The 17,693-nt window shown below is 32.3% G+C and overlaps 1 protein-coding gene across 1 annotated transcript in view; it reads left to right on the top strand.

Moving 5' to 3' along the window:
• The window catches only part of LOC132733653 (uncharacterized), a 61,043-nt gene that overhangs the window by 20,972 nt on the left and 22,378 nt on the right, over nt 1–17,693 (top strand). Inside the window, exons 15-32 of the mRNA XM_060720313.1 lie at nt 291–638; nt 1,400–1,483; nt 2,165–2,413; nt 3,153–3,503; nt 3,880–3,969; nt 4,498–4,854; nt 6,361–6,705; nt 7,098–7,181; nt 7,794–8,036; nt 8,583–8,927; nt 9,735–9,818; nt 10,908–11,150; nt 11,973–12,317; nt 12,990–13,073; nt 13,383–13,841; nt 14,638–14,982; nt 16,067–16,153; nt 16,950–17,150. Of these exons, the coding sequence (XP_060576296.1) occupies nt 291–638; nt 1,400–1,483; nt 2,165–2,413; nt 3,153–3,503; nt 3,880–3,969; nt 4,498–4,854; nt 6,361–6,705; nt 7,098–7,181; nt 7,794–8,036; nt 8,583–8,927; nt 9,735–9,818; nt 10,908–11,150; nt 11,973–12,317; nt 12,990–13,073; nt 13,383–13,841; nt 14,638–14,982; nt 16,067–16,153; nt 16,950–17,150 (4,344 nt within the window). The remainder of the gene's footprint in view (nt 1–290; nt 639–1,399; nt 1,484–2,164; nt 2,414–3,152; nt 3,504–3,879; nt 3,970–4,497; nt 4,855–6,360; nt 6,706–7,097; nt 7,182–7,793; nt 8,037–8,582; nt 8,928–9,734; nt 9,819–10,907; nt 11,151–11,972; nt 12,318–12,989; nt 13,074–13,382; nt 13,842–14,637; nt 14,983–16,066; nt 16,154–16,949; nt 17,151–17,693) is intronic.

The following is a 17,693-nucleotide window of genomic DNA, read 5'->3' as shown; positions in this document are numbered from 1 at the left end:
GGAAAAAAGAAGATCACAATTTTTAAACCCTTCTCATCCCTTTATATTTTTTCACACCCTTTAAAAACCCCATTGTCTTTCCCCACTTTTAAGGTTTGAGCCCCGCAAGTGCCCCTTCTGTTCTTTTATGTCAAAAAAATTTATCTAGTTAACTTACGGATTTTTTTGGTTTTTTTACTCGGGTTTCCCAAAAGTAACCCAGCAAAAAATTTTTTTCCAAAAAATTTTTAATCAAAAATGAATCTACATAATTATGTATGACATTGTTAATTAATTTAATATATTTTCAGAGGAAGAATTTATACCCAGTGAGTGGGCGGGAAATTACACGTGTCAAGATGATAACACACTGATCTCTTTCCGCATGAACATTACACGATCTTCGAGCAGCATCGGGACTGTAGGAAATCTTCTCATCGCCCAGTCAACCATTGGTGTCATTGGATCGTTTGCATCATTCTTTAAAACATTTACATTGCAAGGCCAGGACGATGTTCCCAATGCTATCTATAATCGTAATTTCACCAGCGTTGAGTTGAACGGAATTTTACAAACGTCTACTTATATAACAGGAAAAATTATATTTGCTCAGGGTGCCGGTAAATACAACTGTGATATGGAACTGCGAAGAAAAGCAGGTATGTTATTTATACTTTTACTTAAGTTTTAAAAATTAATAACTCATCTCGAAGTGTTTCTCTTTAATGGAACATTCCTGTTGCTATGTTGATATCATATTATTGTCAATGAACGACCTTATCTATTTTTTATTCGCAGTACCTATATACAACATATACAATATTCGGAATACATAATAGAAAAATTGTGAGCAAATATTAATGAAGACTGTAAAAACTAATTCTTCATTTTCACCAAAGTCAAATCAAAGTGGTCAGAAATAATATCACATACCTTTGAACAGACAAATTTTGTCATACATGTATCTACATAATTTTATATAGATAACAAAAAAGGTCTTTGTCAGTTTGTGCTATATTGAAGTTTTATATTTTGATCAAGGTTTCAAGGGAATAAGGAGAGTTTTTGTACTCACCCAGGTATCACAAATTTTTGCGTGCAAGTTGGTATCTTCAAAACTACTGAAGGGAATGGGTTCAATCTTCACACACTTGTTTTCTGTGATTAGCTCACATGAAGGGCACAGATCCCATAACCTGAGTTAAATTTTTACAGAGTTATGCCCCTTTTTGTTCTGTCGAGCATCGAGACTAGTCGAGCACGCTGTCTGAGAGGGCAGTCTTTGCGGGCAATCTTGCAAACATGTTTACTGATTGATTTTGTTTTTAGATAATTTTTAGTTAGACTGTCAATGTTTAATGTCGTAGGGACAACTAAGAAACTAACAATGGTTTATCTTGAGTGTGTTTTTATTTTATAGTTTATGTGGATTGGTGTGGTGGTCATGGGACTTGCTTTAGATATGGATCACAAAAAAATGAATTCACTTGTTGTTGTGATGCTGGTAGGTATTGTAATTTTTCTGTGAAATATATTTTTATTTTTCCTCATATTTTTCCATGCTCTTTTTATGCATTTTTCCACAAATTTTTCTTTATGATATTGCACTAGTTGGAGTTTTACAGATTGATTTATATTGTGTGAATTACTCAAGATGTATCAAATGATAATAAATTACTCAAGATGTATCAAATGATAATAAAATGTTAAATATAATTAATTACCTACTTCATTTCTAACATGTTCATAGAAAAGTATTGTATTCCTTACTTTATTAAATGTGTGTCCAAATCTGAAAAATACTAACACAGAATTTAGGAACTTTCATTAGCTGCCTATCTTTGTGTAACATATTAAATACCGAAATTTCACCGGTTAAAATAGCTTCACTGAAAAGTGACATTTTCATATTTTAAAGCAAAGTAAATGTACATTCTTTTTTGGAAATATGTGTACCAAATTATTATTTGAAATTTCGAAACTTTTAAGTTTTCTCTTCTACTTAATTAAAGAAGTATGTAAAGTTAATGAAAATGACTCGCATAAACCATGCACAACAATTACTATGACAGTGGCTGGTTTGTCTGGAAATAACTTCACAAAAATACTTGTTCAGATCTTGAAATATTTTTTTTGTCTTTTCTTACATACTTGTTTATAAGTAATTGTTTCATTGTTATTACAGGTTACCTTGGTAATACATGTAACACCAAAGCTGTGGTACGTAGATCAACGCACCTGACTACACAGACAACTCCACGGCCCACGTTACCTACGACAACCGTAGCTCCGAAGGCATGTCTGAATGCTGTATCCAACTGTTCCATGCACTATCATTGTGACTCACATCGGAGGGTCTGTGTCGATGGGTACACTGGGCCAGACTGTGGTCAGATAATACCAGGAGGGAAAGCCGACTGCAATGCATTTGACTGTATGTAATTTTTAGATTGTTTTACTTTTGTGCTACTTAAGAAACTGTTTTTTGATAAACATTCACACCTCTTTACTGTTTAAAATTACCATTTTTTTCTCTCTTTTTATATGATATTTTTTCTAAAAAAATATGATTTTAATTTTTAAGGTTATTTTCTGTTGTTTTTTACTGCCAATAATTCCAAAGGAAAATAAATTACTAAAGAATTAAAGCAGCACGCCTCCAGATTCATGTTAATTTTCATAAAATTTTTGGATGTGTATTTAAAAGTAAAACAATGTGAGGTGAACAAATAGTAATTTACATATTGCAATCGGCACTTACAATCCACGAAAAATTACCAAAAAGTGGTAAACATATGCAAAAATAGCCCTTACTGCGTTAGAAAAGCAGTTGAAATTATGGCGATAAAGAACTGCAAAATCAGTGTTAAACTGCGCATATCATTTAAAATGTAACTTGGATCTTGAATGTTTTATCTTTCTTAAAAGTTTAGTGCATTTTGTCTCAATATTGATTTTCTTGAAATATTTTGGATCATCTGGAGGCATGCAGCTTTATCAATCCTTATTCAGTTAAGTCCTGTCTGTTATGCAATTATGATGCCATATGGCTTGATGATAATTATGATGACGCATTGTAAAAAATAGTAAGAAATAAAGAAATTTGTACTTTTTTTTTTAAATTTTGAAATGACGGATGTAAATAGTAATGTAATAGACTTTTGTATTTTCAGCGGATGTTTTTATTCCAAGTATATGGAATGGTAATTACACATGTGCAAGCGACAATTACATGGTGAAGTTCGTAATGAACATAACAAAATCCTCGCAGGACCAGATAGATCTTGACGGCGACATGTACATCGCCAATTCCATTATAACAACTGGCGGGTCTTTTGCATCTGCGTTTAAAGTCCTGACTTTGCAAACTAATGATATTATTGATAGAGAGATTTTGGGCAAGAATTTTTCAAAAGTGGAACTTAACGGACAATTACGATCCCCTGTTTTTATTGATGGGTTGATGATTTTCAATGATGATAGTGGTAAAGTTACTTGCCCAGTTGAACTAAGGCGTGGTCCAAGTAAGTATATTTTGATTTATTTATGATAATAAGTTATCAATTGAGGATAATCAATGATAACAGAAAATATCTTACCCTTAATCTTTTGAAATTGTATAATAGATTTGCTCTACATAGAATTTAGAACAGTCCATTTAAATTTTAAGTGCCTCTTAGACAAAATACTTTAATTAAGCTGCTAATAGTAAAATACTGTAAAATGCTCAGGTGGGCCTGTCTCTAGGCTAAATATGAAAATTTGATAGCCTACTGTACCATATATATCTAATGAATGGTGTTATAATTCAATATGAAATTATTAATTTTTAGATTCAAGAGATCCTTTTAAATATGTTACTGATTGTCTAATTTTGTATGTTTTTGTTTTGTTGTGTAGTATTGGTTCAGTATAACTGGTGTAACAATAACGGAATGTGTCACAGATATGGCAGCAAAAAAGATGAGTATATGTGCTGTTGTGATCATGGTAAGTTATGTCATGTGCTACTGTGATCATTGTAAATTATGTCATTTGGTGTTGTGATCATGGTTATTTATGTCATGTGCTGTTGTGATCATGGTAAGTTATGTCATGTGCTATTGTGATTTCAGAAGGCTATGTCATGTGCTACTGTGATCATTGTAATTTATGTCATTTGGTGTTGTGATCATAGTAAGTTATGTCATGTGCTATTATGGCCCTGGAAAGTACCATGTGTTTTTGTGAGCTTTGTATGTTATGTCATATGATTTTGTAGTCATAATAAATAATTATGTATATAGAATTATGCTTTTTGGACAACAATTGTATAAGGAAACTGCTTGCCTGAAGCTTTAAATAATTGGTCAAAATAATTCATTGACTTCAGACCACTCTTGATCTTCAAAAGATATAGAGTCTCATGCAACTCATCTCTACCTTATTTACTCAAATATTTGTAAATTGATTTATATTTAAATGCAGAAAATTATGAAATTATAATTTTTTTTTTTAATTCTATGATTCTATTTTTAGGTTATGTTGGCCGTTACTGTGATATGACTACCTCCACTAGTACAACAACAACAACTACTACTACAACAACAACACCCAGCACCACTTCCACTACAACCACACCTACAACAACAACTACTCCAACAACCACACCTACCACCACACCCACAACCACGCCCACTACAACGCCCACTACAACACCAACAACCACGCCCACTACCACCACAATGACGTCAATTCCGTGCACGGCTGTAAACAACTGCACCGTTCATTATGGATGTGGTCCTTATGGACGTCATGAATGCTTGCCAGGGTGGACAGGGACAAATTGTGATACCATTATCCGCATGGGAGAGGCAGACTGTGACTCCGTTGGTTGTAAGTTAATGATATAAAAATACAGATGTTTCATGCTCAATTGTGTTTGGCAAACCACATAATAGAGAGGAGTTATGCTATAATGATAGGCTCTTTTTGTTTTTTGAATTCTTGGCAAAAACATGGTTACGTCTTTTTCTTGTTTCTGTCCCTGAATAAATGGGGATGAAACTTGTGTAAAAGAAAATTTTCTATGCAAAATACTTGTATTTATCAAAAAATTCTTTTAAATATAATAACTACTTAAGGTTGGTGACAATTTTTAGCGTCGGTAATTAGCAACACAGGAATTTTTTGGAGGGAGAATCCACATCAAAATGTTTTGCATCTTGATTTATTCTCTGAAATTCTTCCAATATGTTGCATTGGTAAATACATTTTGGTCGATATTTCAGTGTATAGGGTTTTATCGTGTGTTGATTTTTCTCGTTTGTGTGATTTGCCAAAAAGACACAACTTCCTATAGCTTTGATGTGGGTCTTTTGATAGTGATGTAGAATGAAATGCCTTTTACAGATACTTAGATATAGATACAGGATTTATAACTCAGATTGAACTAAACAGAAAAAAAAGAATTGCAGATTTTATAGGTCAAGCTTTAGAGCTAGTTTAAGACTGTAAATTAATGAATATGATCTTAGATTATTAAACTTATTTCAGAAATATACGGTAGGATCATACATGTAGTTTTCATATTGTATTGACTTATATCAAAGGAGTTTTGAAAAGCTTTACGCTTGCAGTTTAATATTTGGCAGAATATTATGATTAAACCTTGATTTGGTATATCACTTTATTGATTAATCAATCAGTCGTTCAGGTCAGGTCAGGGTCAGGGTTGGTCAGTCGCATGTTAGTAAATTCTGGAAAAAATATGAACTTTTTTTTTCCATAAATTTAAAAAAAAGGAGTTAAATTAAAATGATGTTTGATTTTGGCAACTTATTATACTACATTTAAGAATCATGTGAGTTTTCTGGAATAGGGTGTGAAAGACATTTCCTACATTTTCCTACATTGTGCAATGAACATATGTGCTTTTTGTTGCACAGATATTGCTTATGTTGAAAGAAAGATATTTTGTTGCATGAGTATGCCTTTTCGTTGCATGAATATTCCTTCTTTTGTTGCATGAATATTCATTATGTTGCATAAAAATGCTTGCATGGTGATTTCTTTGCTTGTGGCTTTGATTTTGATTTGATGTGGTATATTCTGAAAAACATGTGCTTTCAAACCTGCTATCTTATTGCATATTGAAGATGAATAGACAAAAGGTAACGGAGATGTAACAACATTCGGCAATTTACATAAATCTGTAAGTAACGTCATAAAAATCTGCATAAAATCTGTGTAAAAAAAGTATGTCTTTTGCCAGAGAAGTGTAGAAAAAGCATGTTAATTTGCCGAATGGACGTTACAGATTGCCTTTTGCCTTAATCAGAAAGCATGTAGACAGAGAAAAGGACAGCTAGTCTAGTTTGGTATTTTTGAAAATGTTTTCAGCTTCAGAGTTAATCCCCAGTGAATGGACCGGAAATTACACTTGTCCGGATGACAATATTTCCGTCATCTTTGTTATGAACATTACAAGATCTGACAAAATAGACACAACCGCTTCGGTCTCAATTCAAGGTCACAATTTTTCGATGTCTGGCGCATATGCGTCTCAATTTAAGTTCATAACGCTCCAGAGTGACAGTGTAATTACCGAGACTTTCGTTGGGAGAAACTTCACCGATGTAGAATTAAATGGAAAAGTACAGACTATGGTGTTAATTGATGGTTTTGTGATATTTACGACGGATTCTGGAACCTTGTCATGCCCTGTTGTGTTACGAAGGACTGCAGGTAAAATATCACTTTTTTTTCTTTCGTTCTTAATGATACATGGATATTGAAATGTTACTGATGAAAATTTTATGTTACAGATAGAAATTTTTAAAAAAGACTTTGCTATAACTGTTTACAGGTTAAATTACTCTTATATTATGTTATGAACTTAAGAAACATGTTTATATATTAATTCTGTATGTAATTATATATGGAAAAATGCATGTAACGGCACCAGAGGTTTTGTCCACAAATAAAGCTTGAAAGACATCATTTAACATATGCAGTGTCTGAGTATGACTTACAATAACAGAATCAGAACCAGAATTTAAACTTTTGTAACTGAAAAGAAGAATTAAAGCTTAAATCTCATTCGAAGTGTGAAATTAATTGACATACCGGTATTTCAGTGCATGTTGACTGGTGTAATGGACATGGTAATTGTCACAGATACGGTCAGGCTCGAGACAGCTTCAGCTGCTGTTGTGATCAAGGTAAAATATGTCTGGCAAAATGTGTTTGCGATCATTATTTTGTAAAATATAATGATAAGTGGATTGAACAGAAATCTAAAATCACTCCACAAAAAGATAATTTTTGAAATATAATGTTTAATTAGAGATGTTTATGTACATTATTTTATGCGTTTGTTGGGGTTTTCCTTTCCGGTGGGGGGAAGAAAATGGGAGAATTGATGTGGCGGCTGTAAATAACGCCCAATAACTTCTCTTCCATTGTACATGTATGATATTTTATGGTTATTCAGGGATATTGAGGCTTACCAATTTAAGTATAGAATTTGTTTAGAATTAACACTTGAAAAAGTGTTATACACCAAATAATGTAAATGAAAGACATTTTTATTGTTTGTTTGGTCATTGAAGAGGTTGGAATGAAAATAATAGATGAATAGCTAAGACTTAAGAAACACAAGACTTCTCAAACATAAGTATGAACAATTATCTCTTTTGTGCTGAGTCAGTTCATTTCTATTAAAAACAAACATTTCTTGTTAACAAGGAATTCATTTGAATCATTGATTTTATAAATAACTAAAAATATACATGTTCTTACCAAGAATTTGGCTGATATGTTGTATTTGATAGGTTACAAAGGAGATGCCTGTGAAATCGGTCCAACAACAACAAGTACCACTACTACAACAACTACAACAACAACAACAACTCCGACAACAACAATAACAACAATTCCTTGCACACCCACTAACAATTGTAATATGCATTACTCGTGCGGACCCCATGGGGAGAGGATCTGTCTTCCAGGGTGGACAGGGGCGGACTGTGACAGTATGATAGCTGGGGGAAATGCAGACTGTGACACAGTTAATGGTAAGTTAAATGTGTGGTTCAGTAAACAGTTTTGTGCTAATTTTAGCAAGCTAGTAGTAAGGTTACTTTCAGTTATTTATTGATAAGTAACCATTGTTTAAGTATTTAGCTAGTCTAAGGCCTCGCAGGAACAATATTCACAATGTAAGTTTCTGAAATTTTCATTTTGTGTCCTGAAGTACATTTTATTCGTATTGTTCATTGTAATGTCAGTTATTTTGGTTGTTTGGATTAAATGTTTAGGTTCTTTTTGTGGGGTAATTTTTATTTCCATTTAGCAAATTCAGGAATGTTATGGTTATGAAGCCTGACTAAGTTCAGATCTACTTCTTATTTCTTCCATGTAGATCTGATCGAACTAAATACATTTGCAGTTTATTATATGCAATAGAAAATTTAAATTTGACAACACAATATTTTAGTTGTAACAAAAAACCTGTTACAGGCGTAACTGATTTTTAATTTTAAGTTTAATGGGTGTTTTTAGTGAAGTTTTTATTGTTTTTATAGAGCTAGTACTCGAGTGCTGTGTGATTGTTATTTCAGACATGGAGCTTCTACCGAGTGAATGGACGGGCAATTATACATGTAGAGATGATAACGCTAATGTTTTTTTCTTTATGAACATTACACGATCCGATACAATCAATACTGTCGGGTCGGTAATAGCCAACGGATTGAATTTCACGGTTCAAGGAGCTTTCGCCTCCAAATTTAAGTTCTTAACTCTTCAAAACGATGTAGCAATTCCCGACTCACTTGGTGGCAGAAACTTTTCTGCCGTGGAAATGAATGCGGAACTTAAATCGCCAGTACTTATTGAAGGTTACATAATATTTACGACCCCTACTGGAGCGTTCACATGTCCAGTGCAATTAAAGAGAAATGCAGGTAAATGTAAATTTGGATGAATAATATCAAACTGGTAATAGTTTGAAAAGATATATTGTACATTTTCGTTGTAATTTCGTTAGAAACTTGTGATATACAGTTAAACCTTTACTAAAAGTGACCTTAGTGAGGTCACATTATATGAAACAAGCTTGTGAATAGTGAATAAAGGAAATTGTTTAATATTATAAATAAGACTAATAAATAAAACCTGACCTGAGAGAGCAACCAGCGAGTGAGTAAAGGAGATAGTGTACGAGTGCGTATGAACAAATATAAAAATGATTAATGTACGAGTAAAGTTAAAGCATCTGCTATTACCATTATTACAGCAATTGAAATGTTTTCTTAGGCAGTAAGAGGTTTTCAAATATTTTTGGAAATGTATTTTATTTATGGAATTTAGGAAAGTGATGCATGTAAGCAAATGTACGATAAGTAAATTTTGAATGATCTAAGATATATTAGATTTTCCAAGATGTCATATATAGACGTTTATTTAACATGTCTTAGAAAGTGATTTGAAGTGAATGTGCGATGTGTTATTTTCAGGATTTGTTTATCTTTTGGTATCAAATATTTTTTAAAAAAATTAGTAGGCCTATACTATAAAAAAAATATCATAATCTCATGAAGTGACAAATTGCTGTGTGCAAAAGACACCAGACACTATGTTGAATTTAAATTAAGAAAAAAGTACATGTAATAGCAAATTTAAACATCTAAACTTTTATGTTTTTTTGGTCAAAACTGATTGCATGTTACACACTATAATAAATGAACTATATGAATATCTAATATTTTCAGTGAAAGTTGACTGGTGTAACGGACATGGTATGTGTTACAGAAATGGAATAGAAATCTACAATGTATCTTGTTGCTGTGAACAAGGTAGACTTATTATTACTTTTTAGTTATGTGAAAAATTTCTTGTATACTTAAATACTTTATTTAACAAGATGTTATTCTCTATAGCATATACATATTTATGTTACTAGTTTATTATTCTCCTGTGCATTCGTCAAATGTTTCACTATGGCTCACTTTCTACGGAAATGTATTCATTGAGCTGCGAAGTGAGCATACTAGTTTATATGCCCACTTTATAACTAATTTTACCAAGGCTTTTGAAATACTATTGAGTGGCAGTATATTGGCTGATTGGTTAATGCATTTGATTAGTAATTTAAGGACTGCTGGCCGCATTAGTTCAAACAATATCTGGAGCAAGCTGTTGTTTTTGTGAGCAAAATCAAAACTTTACATTCATTGCATAGTACTGGTTGGTTCCAGGAATGGATTAGAGAGTATTTCAATAAGCTAATGGCCTCCAACAAAGTCAAACTAAGATGAATAAGTATAAACTAAATTAAATAGTATTTAATTGTTGTTTTTTTTGGAAGGGATGTTCTCATTTTCCAATTTATTTTTGCTTTCATATGACTGCTTGAAGTAGATTAATTAATTAAATTGTTTATGGAATAACATGTTGCTCTGACATAATTATGCATAGATAAATCGACTAGGATCTTCACAAAGGGCCAAAAGCACAAAAACATAAAATTTGAATTTCTTACATAGATTAGCTGGGACACTTAAAACAAAAGTTTATGCAAAAGATAATAAGAAATATACTCAGAAATAAATTTAAAATAATATTTTTGTGCTATTCTTAACCTGATTAGAGTGATAACATTGCAATGCTTTTCAATTTTGGGTTATTTTTCACAATTAGAATAATTATTATGGAAAAACAGAGTGAGTGAATGATTTGACCAACATGGAACATCAGTCTTGAGAAAAAAAATCCGGTATGATCACATAAAAAAACCTCAGTGGAGTCCCTTTAATTTGAGATATTCATTTATGCTGGGAGCTACAATAACTGTCTCAGATCTATGTTTAAAAGATTGTAAACTATTGGATTTTATGATTGTAATTCATTCTCAACATGAGTTAACAAAATTGACATCATTTTAGATTACAAAGGACATTTCTGTGAAATGGGCCCAACAACAACAAGCACCACTACAACAACAACTACTACAACAACAACAACTCCGACAACAACAATAACAACAATTCCTTGCACACCAACTAACAATTGTAGTACGCATTACTCCTGTGGACCCCACGGGGAGAGGATCTGTCTTCCAGGGTGGACAGGGGCGGACTGTGACAGTATGATCCCAGGGGGAAATGCCGAATGTGAAAATTTCAAAAGTAAGTTTTTTGGTGTTTTTTTTTTCATGTAATTTTGCTGTTTTGAATGCTTTCTAGGGATCACCTTTTTCTTGTTATTTGTAACTTACTTGAAGATGAAAATTGATTGGTAAAAAGCGTTGTTTTGATGTATGATATAAATACATTGTATAGAAAAAACTTATATATTTTTTTTCTTATTTTACGTGAGCAATCGTTTATAAGAAATCATAGTCCAGGGCTGTTAAAAAATAGTATAATTACTGAGGCAAGTGAAAATGTTACATGCTAATTAGCTGCACATGATTACCTGGAAGTCAAAAGTTAAAACATTGCTTATGGCTTACTGTAAAATCATTATTATTTGTGGGACACTAATGCTTTGTGGTTTTCGTGAATAGGTCAATCCACGAATTTAAGACCCAACAAAATTTTGTCTTCTGTTAGATTTTTTGACGTGATATTATTTTGTTTTACTTATTGCAAAATCAGACAACTATGAATTTATGAATCCACGAAACTTTTCCTTTTTAACAAAACCACAAAATTTCATGCCCACAAAATAAAAGTGAATTCACAGTAGTTAGAAAAATGCTTGCTTTCAAACTTTTTAAATGCTTGCATCTTATGCTCGGGTATAGAAAATTAATTTTTATGCTTAAATTGATGCATTTAATTTGCTTTGCTCGGGCCTTTTTTGTTGCTACCATTATTATAAAAAAATAATGCTTTTTTTCATGCTTATAGTTGTTTTCATAAAATTTAAGTTAATTTTTGTCATTATTTTTAGCTTTGTCCATTATCATTTGCTTTCCCATCATCATGCAGTGCAATAATTTTCAGCGCTAGTTCTCGTCCCGAGTGAATGGAGTGGAAATTATACCTGTAAGGATGACAACATTATGACAATTTTTGCTATGAACATCACCAGATCAGACAAGATCGATACCGCTGGAACCGTCTCCATTCATGGGCGTAACTTTTCTATGTACGGAGCTTACGCCTCATTGTTTATGTATTTAACGATGCAGAGCGTCGGTGTTATCAGGGATGACGTTGCTGGTAGAAATTTTACTAACGTAGAGCTTAACGCTAATGTACAAAGTACAGTTTTTATCGAGGGCTTTGTGATATTTACGTTGGATAACGGAACTTTGAATTGTCCGGTTGAGCTGCGGAGAACAGCAGGTAATGCATATCAGTAGTCAGCTTACTTTTTTTTCATTCAATCGGCATCATTACAATTATTACAATTAAAGGTTTTGTTTTGTTGATTTTCTGGATCTTGATATTGTTTTGATATCATTGCTTTTATAGTGTTTATCATTGCTTGCAACAAGCATTTATCATTATTTTATAACAATTTTTGCTGCATAATGAGAATTCCACTTGGCTTTCAGTTTTTTTGACCTTACCTGTTTTTTCTTTAACAACTTTGTCTAATTGTGGAAAAAATAAGTTCCAAATTTTACAATTTTACTAATATTACTTTAACTCTACTGTCTGAAAGAACATGCAGAATCTTATTGCAGATGTAAACTTATTGAACACAAAATACGTAAAATGCTTATTGCTTATATGGAACATGCATTGTCATCCTCATTAAAGCCATATGATCTGTTTTTGCCTCTGCATAATATTTGTCAGTTTTTTAGAGCTGTTTGAATGTGAATTAAAAATTTTGTTCAAGCTTTTGCTTTGCTTGTTAGCTTTTGAAAGCTTTTGCAAAAAATCTTCAATGTGAACATATCAGTTTATCATAAAACATGTACAATTATATCATTTTACAATTCTTCATAAAATTTAAGTGAATTTTTGTCACTATTTTTAGCTTTGTAACATTTATAATAATGTTTCCAGTGACAAAGGAATGGTGTAACGGACATGGATCTTGCTATAGAAACAGTGGTGCTATAGATGATATATCGTGTTGCTGTGATACAGGTAAAGAGGGTACAGTTTTCACTTTTAATAAGTTTACTGCACTACATATATCATTGTCTCCACTATTTAGAGGGGGCATATAGATTTGCCCTGGCTTGTCCATACAGTTGTCATGCTATCCCATCATACTGCTGTCATGTTGTCTGCATAAAATACTTACATGATTCAGTTCAGTTAGATCTCTTTAGAGTGACAAAACTGAATCTCCAACTTCCAAGACATATCATTTCTTTTTTAATTTTCATAATTGTACAAGAGTCTTTGAAAATTCTCTGAATATATATATATATATGACAATGTTGATTTAAGGTTACAAAGGAAGTCTGTGTGAGATTGCACCCACTACATCAACAACAACTACAACAACAACAACTACAACAACAACTACCCCAACGACCACGACTACCCCAACTACCACTACAACCCCAACTACAACAACTACCCCAACGACTACTACAACCCCAACGACCACAACTACCCCAACTACCACAACTACCCCAACTACCACTACTACCCCAACTACCACAACAACCCCAACGACCACAACTACCCCAACAACAACAACTACCCCAACGACCACTACAACTCCAACGACCACCACTACTCCAACAACAACAACAACGATAAAGCCATGTCACCCAGTTGACAATTGTAGCATGCACTACTCATGTAGTTCCCATGGCGACAAGATTTGTTTACCAGGCTGGACTGGAGCGGACTGTGAAACGTTATTACCAGGGGGAGTAGCAGAATGTGACAATTTTAATTGTAAGTATTCATTATGAATAATATACTCAGCTAATACTTGTCCATATTGTATAAAGAAGTTTTGTAACATTACTACGCTGTCAATATGCTAGCTAGTTATATTAGATTTGGTACAATTCAGGCTTACTTTTGTTGTACAAAATCTCTGAATTAGACTTGTCTTCTTTCTATCTGGACTAGGCAATTCATCATTTTAAGGAAAAATTTCTATATTGGTCGCATGGGTAACACCAGACTAAGGGTTAGAGGTGACTAAATGGGTTTGAATAATTGGAGTCTATGCATCTTTTAGCTCCAGCAGGTGAGGTGATTATGGTTGATTATGATTTAAAAGGAATTAAAATTATTTTCAGCCATGGAATCTCCCTCCCATTTATGGTCCCATTCATGGTTATTGGAATTAAAAATGACATGGGACCTCCCATGTGAGAGAAGTCTGATAAAAGAGACCAAAAAAAAAGTCCAATGGGGGTATCTCATCCAGCTTGTTTTTATTTCTGTTGCTTTTTGAAATTTCAAGTCTAGTTTTTGTACAAATTAATTCTATTGAACTTGTATATCATGATTTGCTTTATTTTGGTGTACTTGTATTAGAAAAGGTAACTTAGTTTTGAAAAATTCAAAATTTGGAAACAAAATTTTGAAACCAAAGCCAGTAATAGATTATAATAGCAAGGCAATTTAGGACAGAAATTTAGGACAGCATTAGCTTAGTTTACGTAGAACAACTTTGCATATTTGTCTTAACTTATATTTTATTTTAAAAATTCAAAATGGTGAACAATTTATTTTTCAGCTCTAGACTTTGTCCCGAGCGAGTGGACCGGAAATTACACGTGCAATGACAATCATGTGACTGTCATCTTTAAAATGAACATCACGAAATCTGACACTATAGACACAGTCGGTGCCGTGTCTATAGACGGACATAGATTCTCTATGTCTGGGGCTTACGCTTATGCATTCAGGCTCTTAACGCTACAAAGCGATCATGTGATCACAGATGTTGTAGCGGGGAGAAATTTTACGAATGTTGAACTGGACGGGGAATTGAAATCACCAGTTTTTATTGAGGGTTTTGTGATTTTTACATTAGAAACTGGGGCATATAGCTGTCCAGTTCAACTACGCAGAACCGCAGGTAAAAGTCAGAAAGAAAAGTATTCAAGAAAAATTTACATGACTAATTTAAATTTTACAAGATTAATTTAATTTAATTGAATTTAAAAGATTAATAAAGAATTATGAATGTAAATGCAAATGTAAATTTTCAAATGAAATTCATTCATAAAAAGAGATATTCCTTTTAAATATTTTAAGCATTGTAACAAAGACCAATTACCTTATATGTTATCACTTTAAAAGTAACATATTAATTTTAAAACAAATATTCTTCATCTACCTTAAAATGTTTTGTAGATATTTGTAGCATTTGCAAGAACACATGCATGTGTTTTTTTTTAATGTGCTTTAATAAATAATATGTGCTTTTTGGTGATTTGAAGTTTGCAGTGAATGAAAAGGCATGTTGGTTTTTTAGGCATTTAAATTTCAGTGAATTTTATTTCTTTTGCAGCATTTGATTAAATAGTTAGTACATATGCAGTTAATATAAGATTTTAAAATTAAGTAATAATACCGATTTATGTAAGGTGAATAATTTTAAACAGCTTTTTTTGTGTAATATCAAAAAGTGTTTGATATATTTCATGACAACCTGTATGCAGTTTTTATCAAATTAAACAAAATAAAAGCTTAAACTAAATTTCATTAAATTTAGAAATTTATTTTCTGTATACATGTATGATTAATTTACGTAAATGTTATTGGAAAAATAATTGTTTTTAATTAAAATACAATATTTATCAAGTTAAATTCCTTTTTACTTTCCAGTGTTATCAAATTTAAAAATTGTTTGCAATTGGATCACAAAATTATTTTTATGAGAATTTGTGCATAACTAATATGACTGTCTTTGTAGCTCTAAACAAAGCATTTAAACTTATAAACTTTTACTTTACATATATTGAGTTTCACTTTTATTAGTATATTTTTTCAAACTTTAAATTTATGCAATCGAATAACAAAATTTTATTTCTAAGAGAATGCGTACCTAAATACTTAAGTTTGTTTTTTCAAACCATTTATAAAGTAATTGATATAAACTGTTTGTATTGAAGTACAGATTTGACTGTAATAAAATAATTTTATTGAAATATTTACAGTTACAAAGGACTGGTGCAGTGGACATGGACATTGTTATAGATACGGTTCACGAAACGTTAATGATTATATCTGCTGCTGTGATCAAGGTATCTTTAACCTTTAACCTCCTGAATTTGTGTAATGGATTTGCTCTGCTGAAAATTTGGAGCAGTCCATTCAAAGTTTAAGGGATTTTAGAATTTTTTATATCAAAAAATAGAAAAATTGAGCTACTAACTGTAAAGCGCTAAACTAGATTGCACTGTCTAGCCTGGCTCAGTACTGGTTCGACTAATCCCTTATGATTCCAGAAAGTTTAGTACAGAGTTGTAAGCAGCTCATGAAATATAACATTTCATCACTTACAAGATTGTGAAAGCTTGCCGATGATTGGCTGCTTGAAAAGTCACAAGAAGGTGGTAACCTATTGGTGGTTGTCAGATCCTAATGTTAAGCGTTAATTAGGAGCTGATTTAAATCAGATTGACCCATTATCAAGACCACCAATGAGTCGTAACCGAAGAGGCCTAAATTGCAGGGTCATCCCATTAGTGGATATATTATTATCAAAGCTTACATATTTTATGACAGCGATCCATTCAAGACACTTTGTATGTATATGTTTAAACAATATGTATTACAACCTTTGAATACTTAAAAGAAAAAGATGTTATAATCTGATGTGGGCGGAACACAAGTCTGTTCTCATTGGTCCTGTTTGAATTAAGATAATGTGCACATTAGTTAATTTGTTGGTATGATTGAATCTGCAAATATTTAACTTGTACAAATGAAATGAGGATAAATTCAATTATTTAGTCATTATTTTATTTTTTGTTTGCATATAAATTTCAATTTCACTCAAAATATTTTTATGACAATTTTGACTGCTATTATCTGCAGGATACAAAGGTCATAGCTGTGAATTTGGACCTACAACCACTACCACCACAACAACACCTATACCATGCACGCCCAGGGACGACTGTTACATGCATTATACATGCGATCCTCATGGTCACAAGATTTGTTTACAAGGCTGGACAGGGGTAAACTGTGATACTAAAATAACAGGTGGAGTTGCCGAGTGTGACAACTTTAAATGTAAGTTTATATAAGATATTGAACAGTTTTTTCATTTGATTTTTTGCAATTTAAAGGTACTCCACTAGGGTCTAAAAGCCAAAAAAAAAAGGAATTCTTACATAGATCAAGTGGGGCACTTTAATCAAAAAAATTTAAAAGGAAAATCAAGAAATTTACTCAGAATTAAACTGTATATCGATTTTTTTGTGCAATTCTTAGCCCAATTTGAGTGAAAAGTGTTGCAACGTTTCATTTTTGCATAATTTTTGCAACAAAAATGAATATTCTGAAAAAATGGGGTGAAAAAATGATCTAAAAAATTGCACACAATTTATTGGTCCAGACCTACATCAAATGGTACACAAATCTCCGAAAAATATTTCCAGTCTTGTCATGTCAAAAAATCTCAGTGGAGTCCCTTTAAGTAAAGTGTTGCAAAGAACGTATGATTAAACTGCTCACTGGTAGGAGGAAAAAATGTGCAAGTGGCTGTTAGTTTTGTTGGTAGAGCTGCAGAAATGTATTTAAGGGTTGAGGGTTTTAGTCAAAGGGCATTTGTTT

The sequence above is a fragment of the Ruditapes philippinarum genome, unplaced genomic scaffold (assembly GCF_026571515.1).
Source record: "Ruditapes philippinarum isolate M1 unplaced genomic scaffold, ASM2657151v2 ctg2183_1_1_1_1, whole genome shotgun sequence".
Lineage (NCBI taxonomy): Eukaryota > Metazoa > Mollusca > Bivalvia > Venerida > Veneridae > Ruditapes > Ruditapes philippinarum.
Note: the sequence above shows the minus strand (reverse complement) of the source record. Positions and strands in the feature narration are given on the sequence as shown.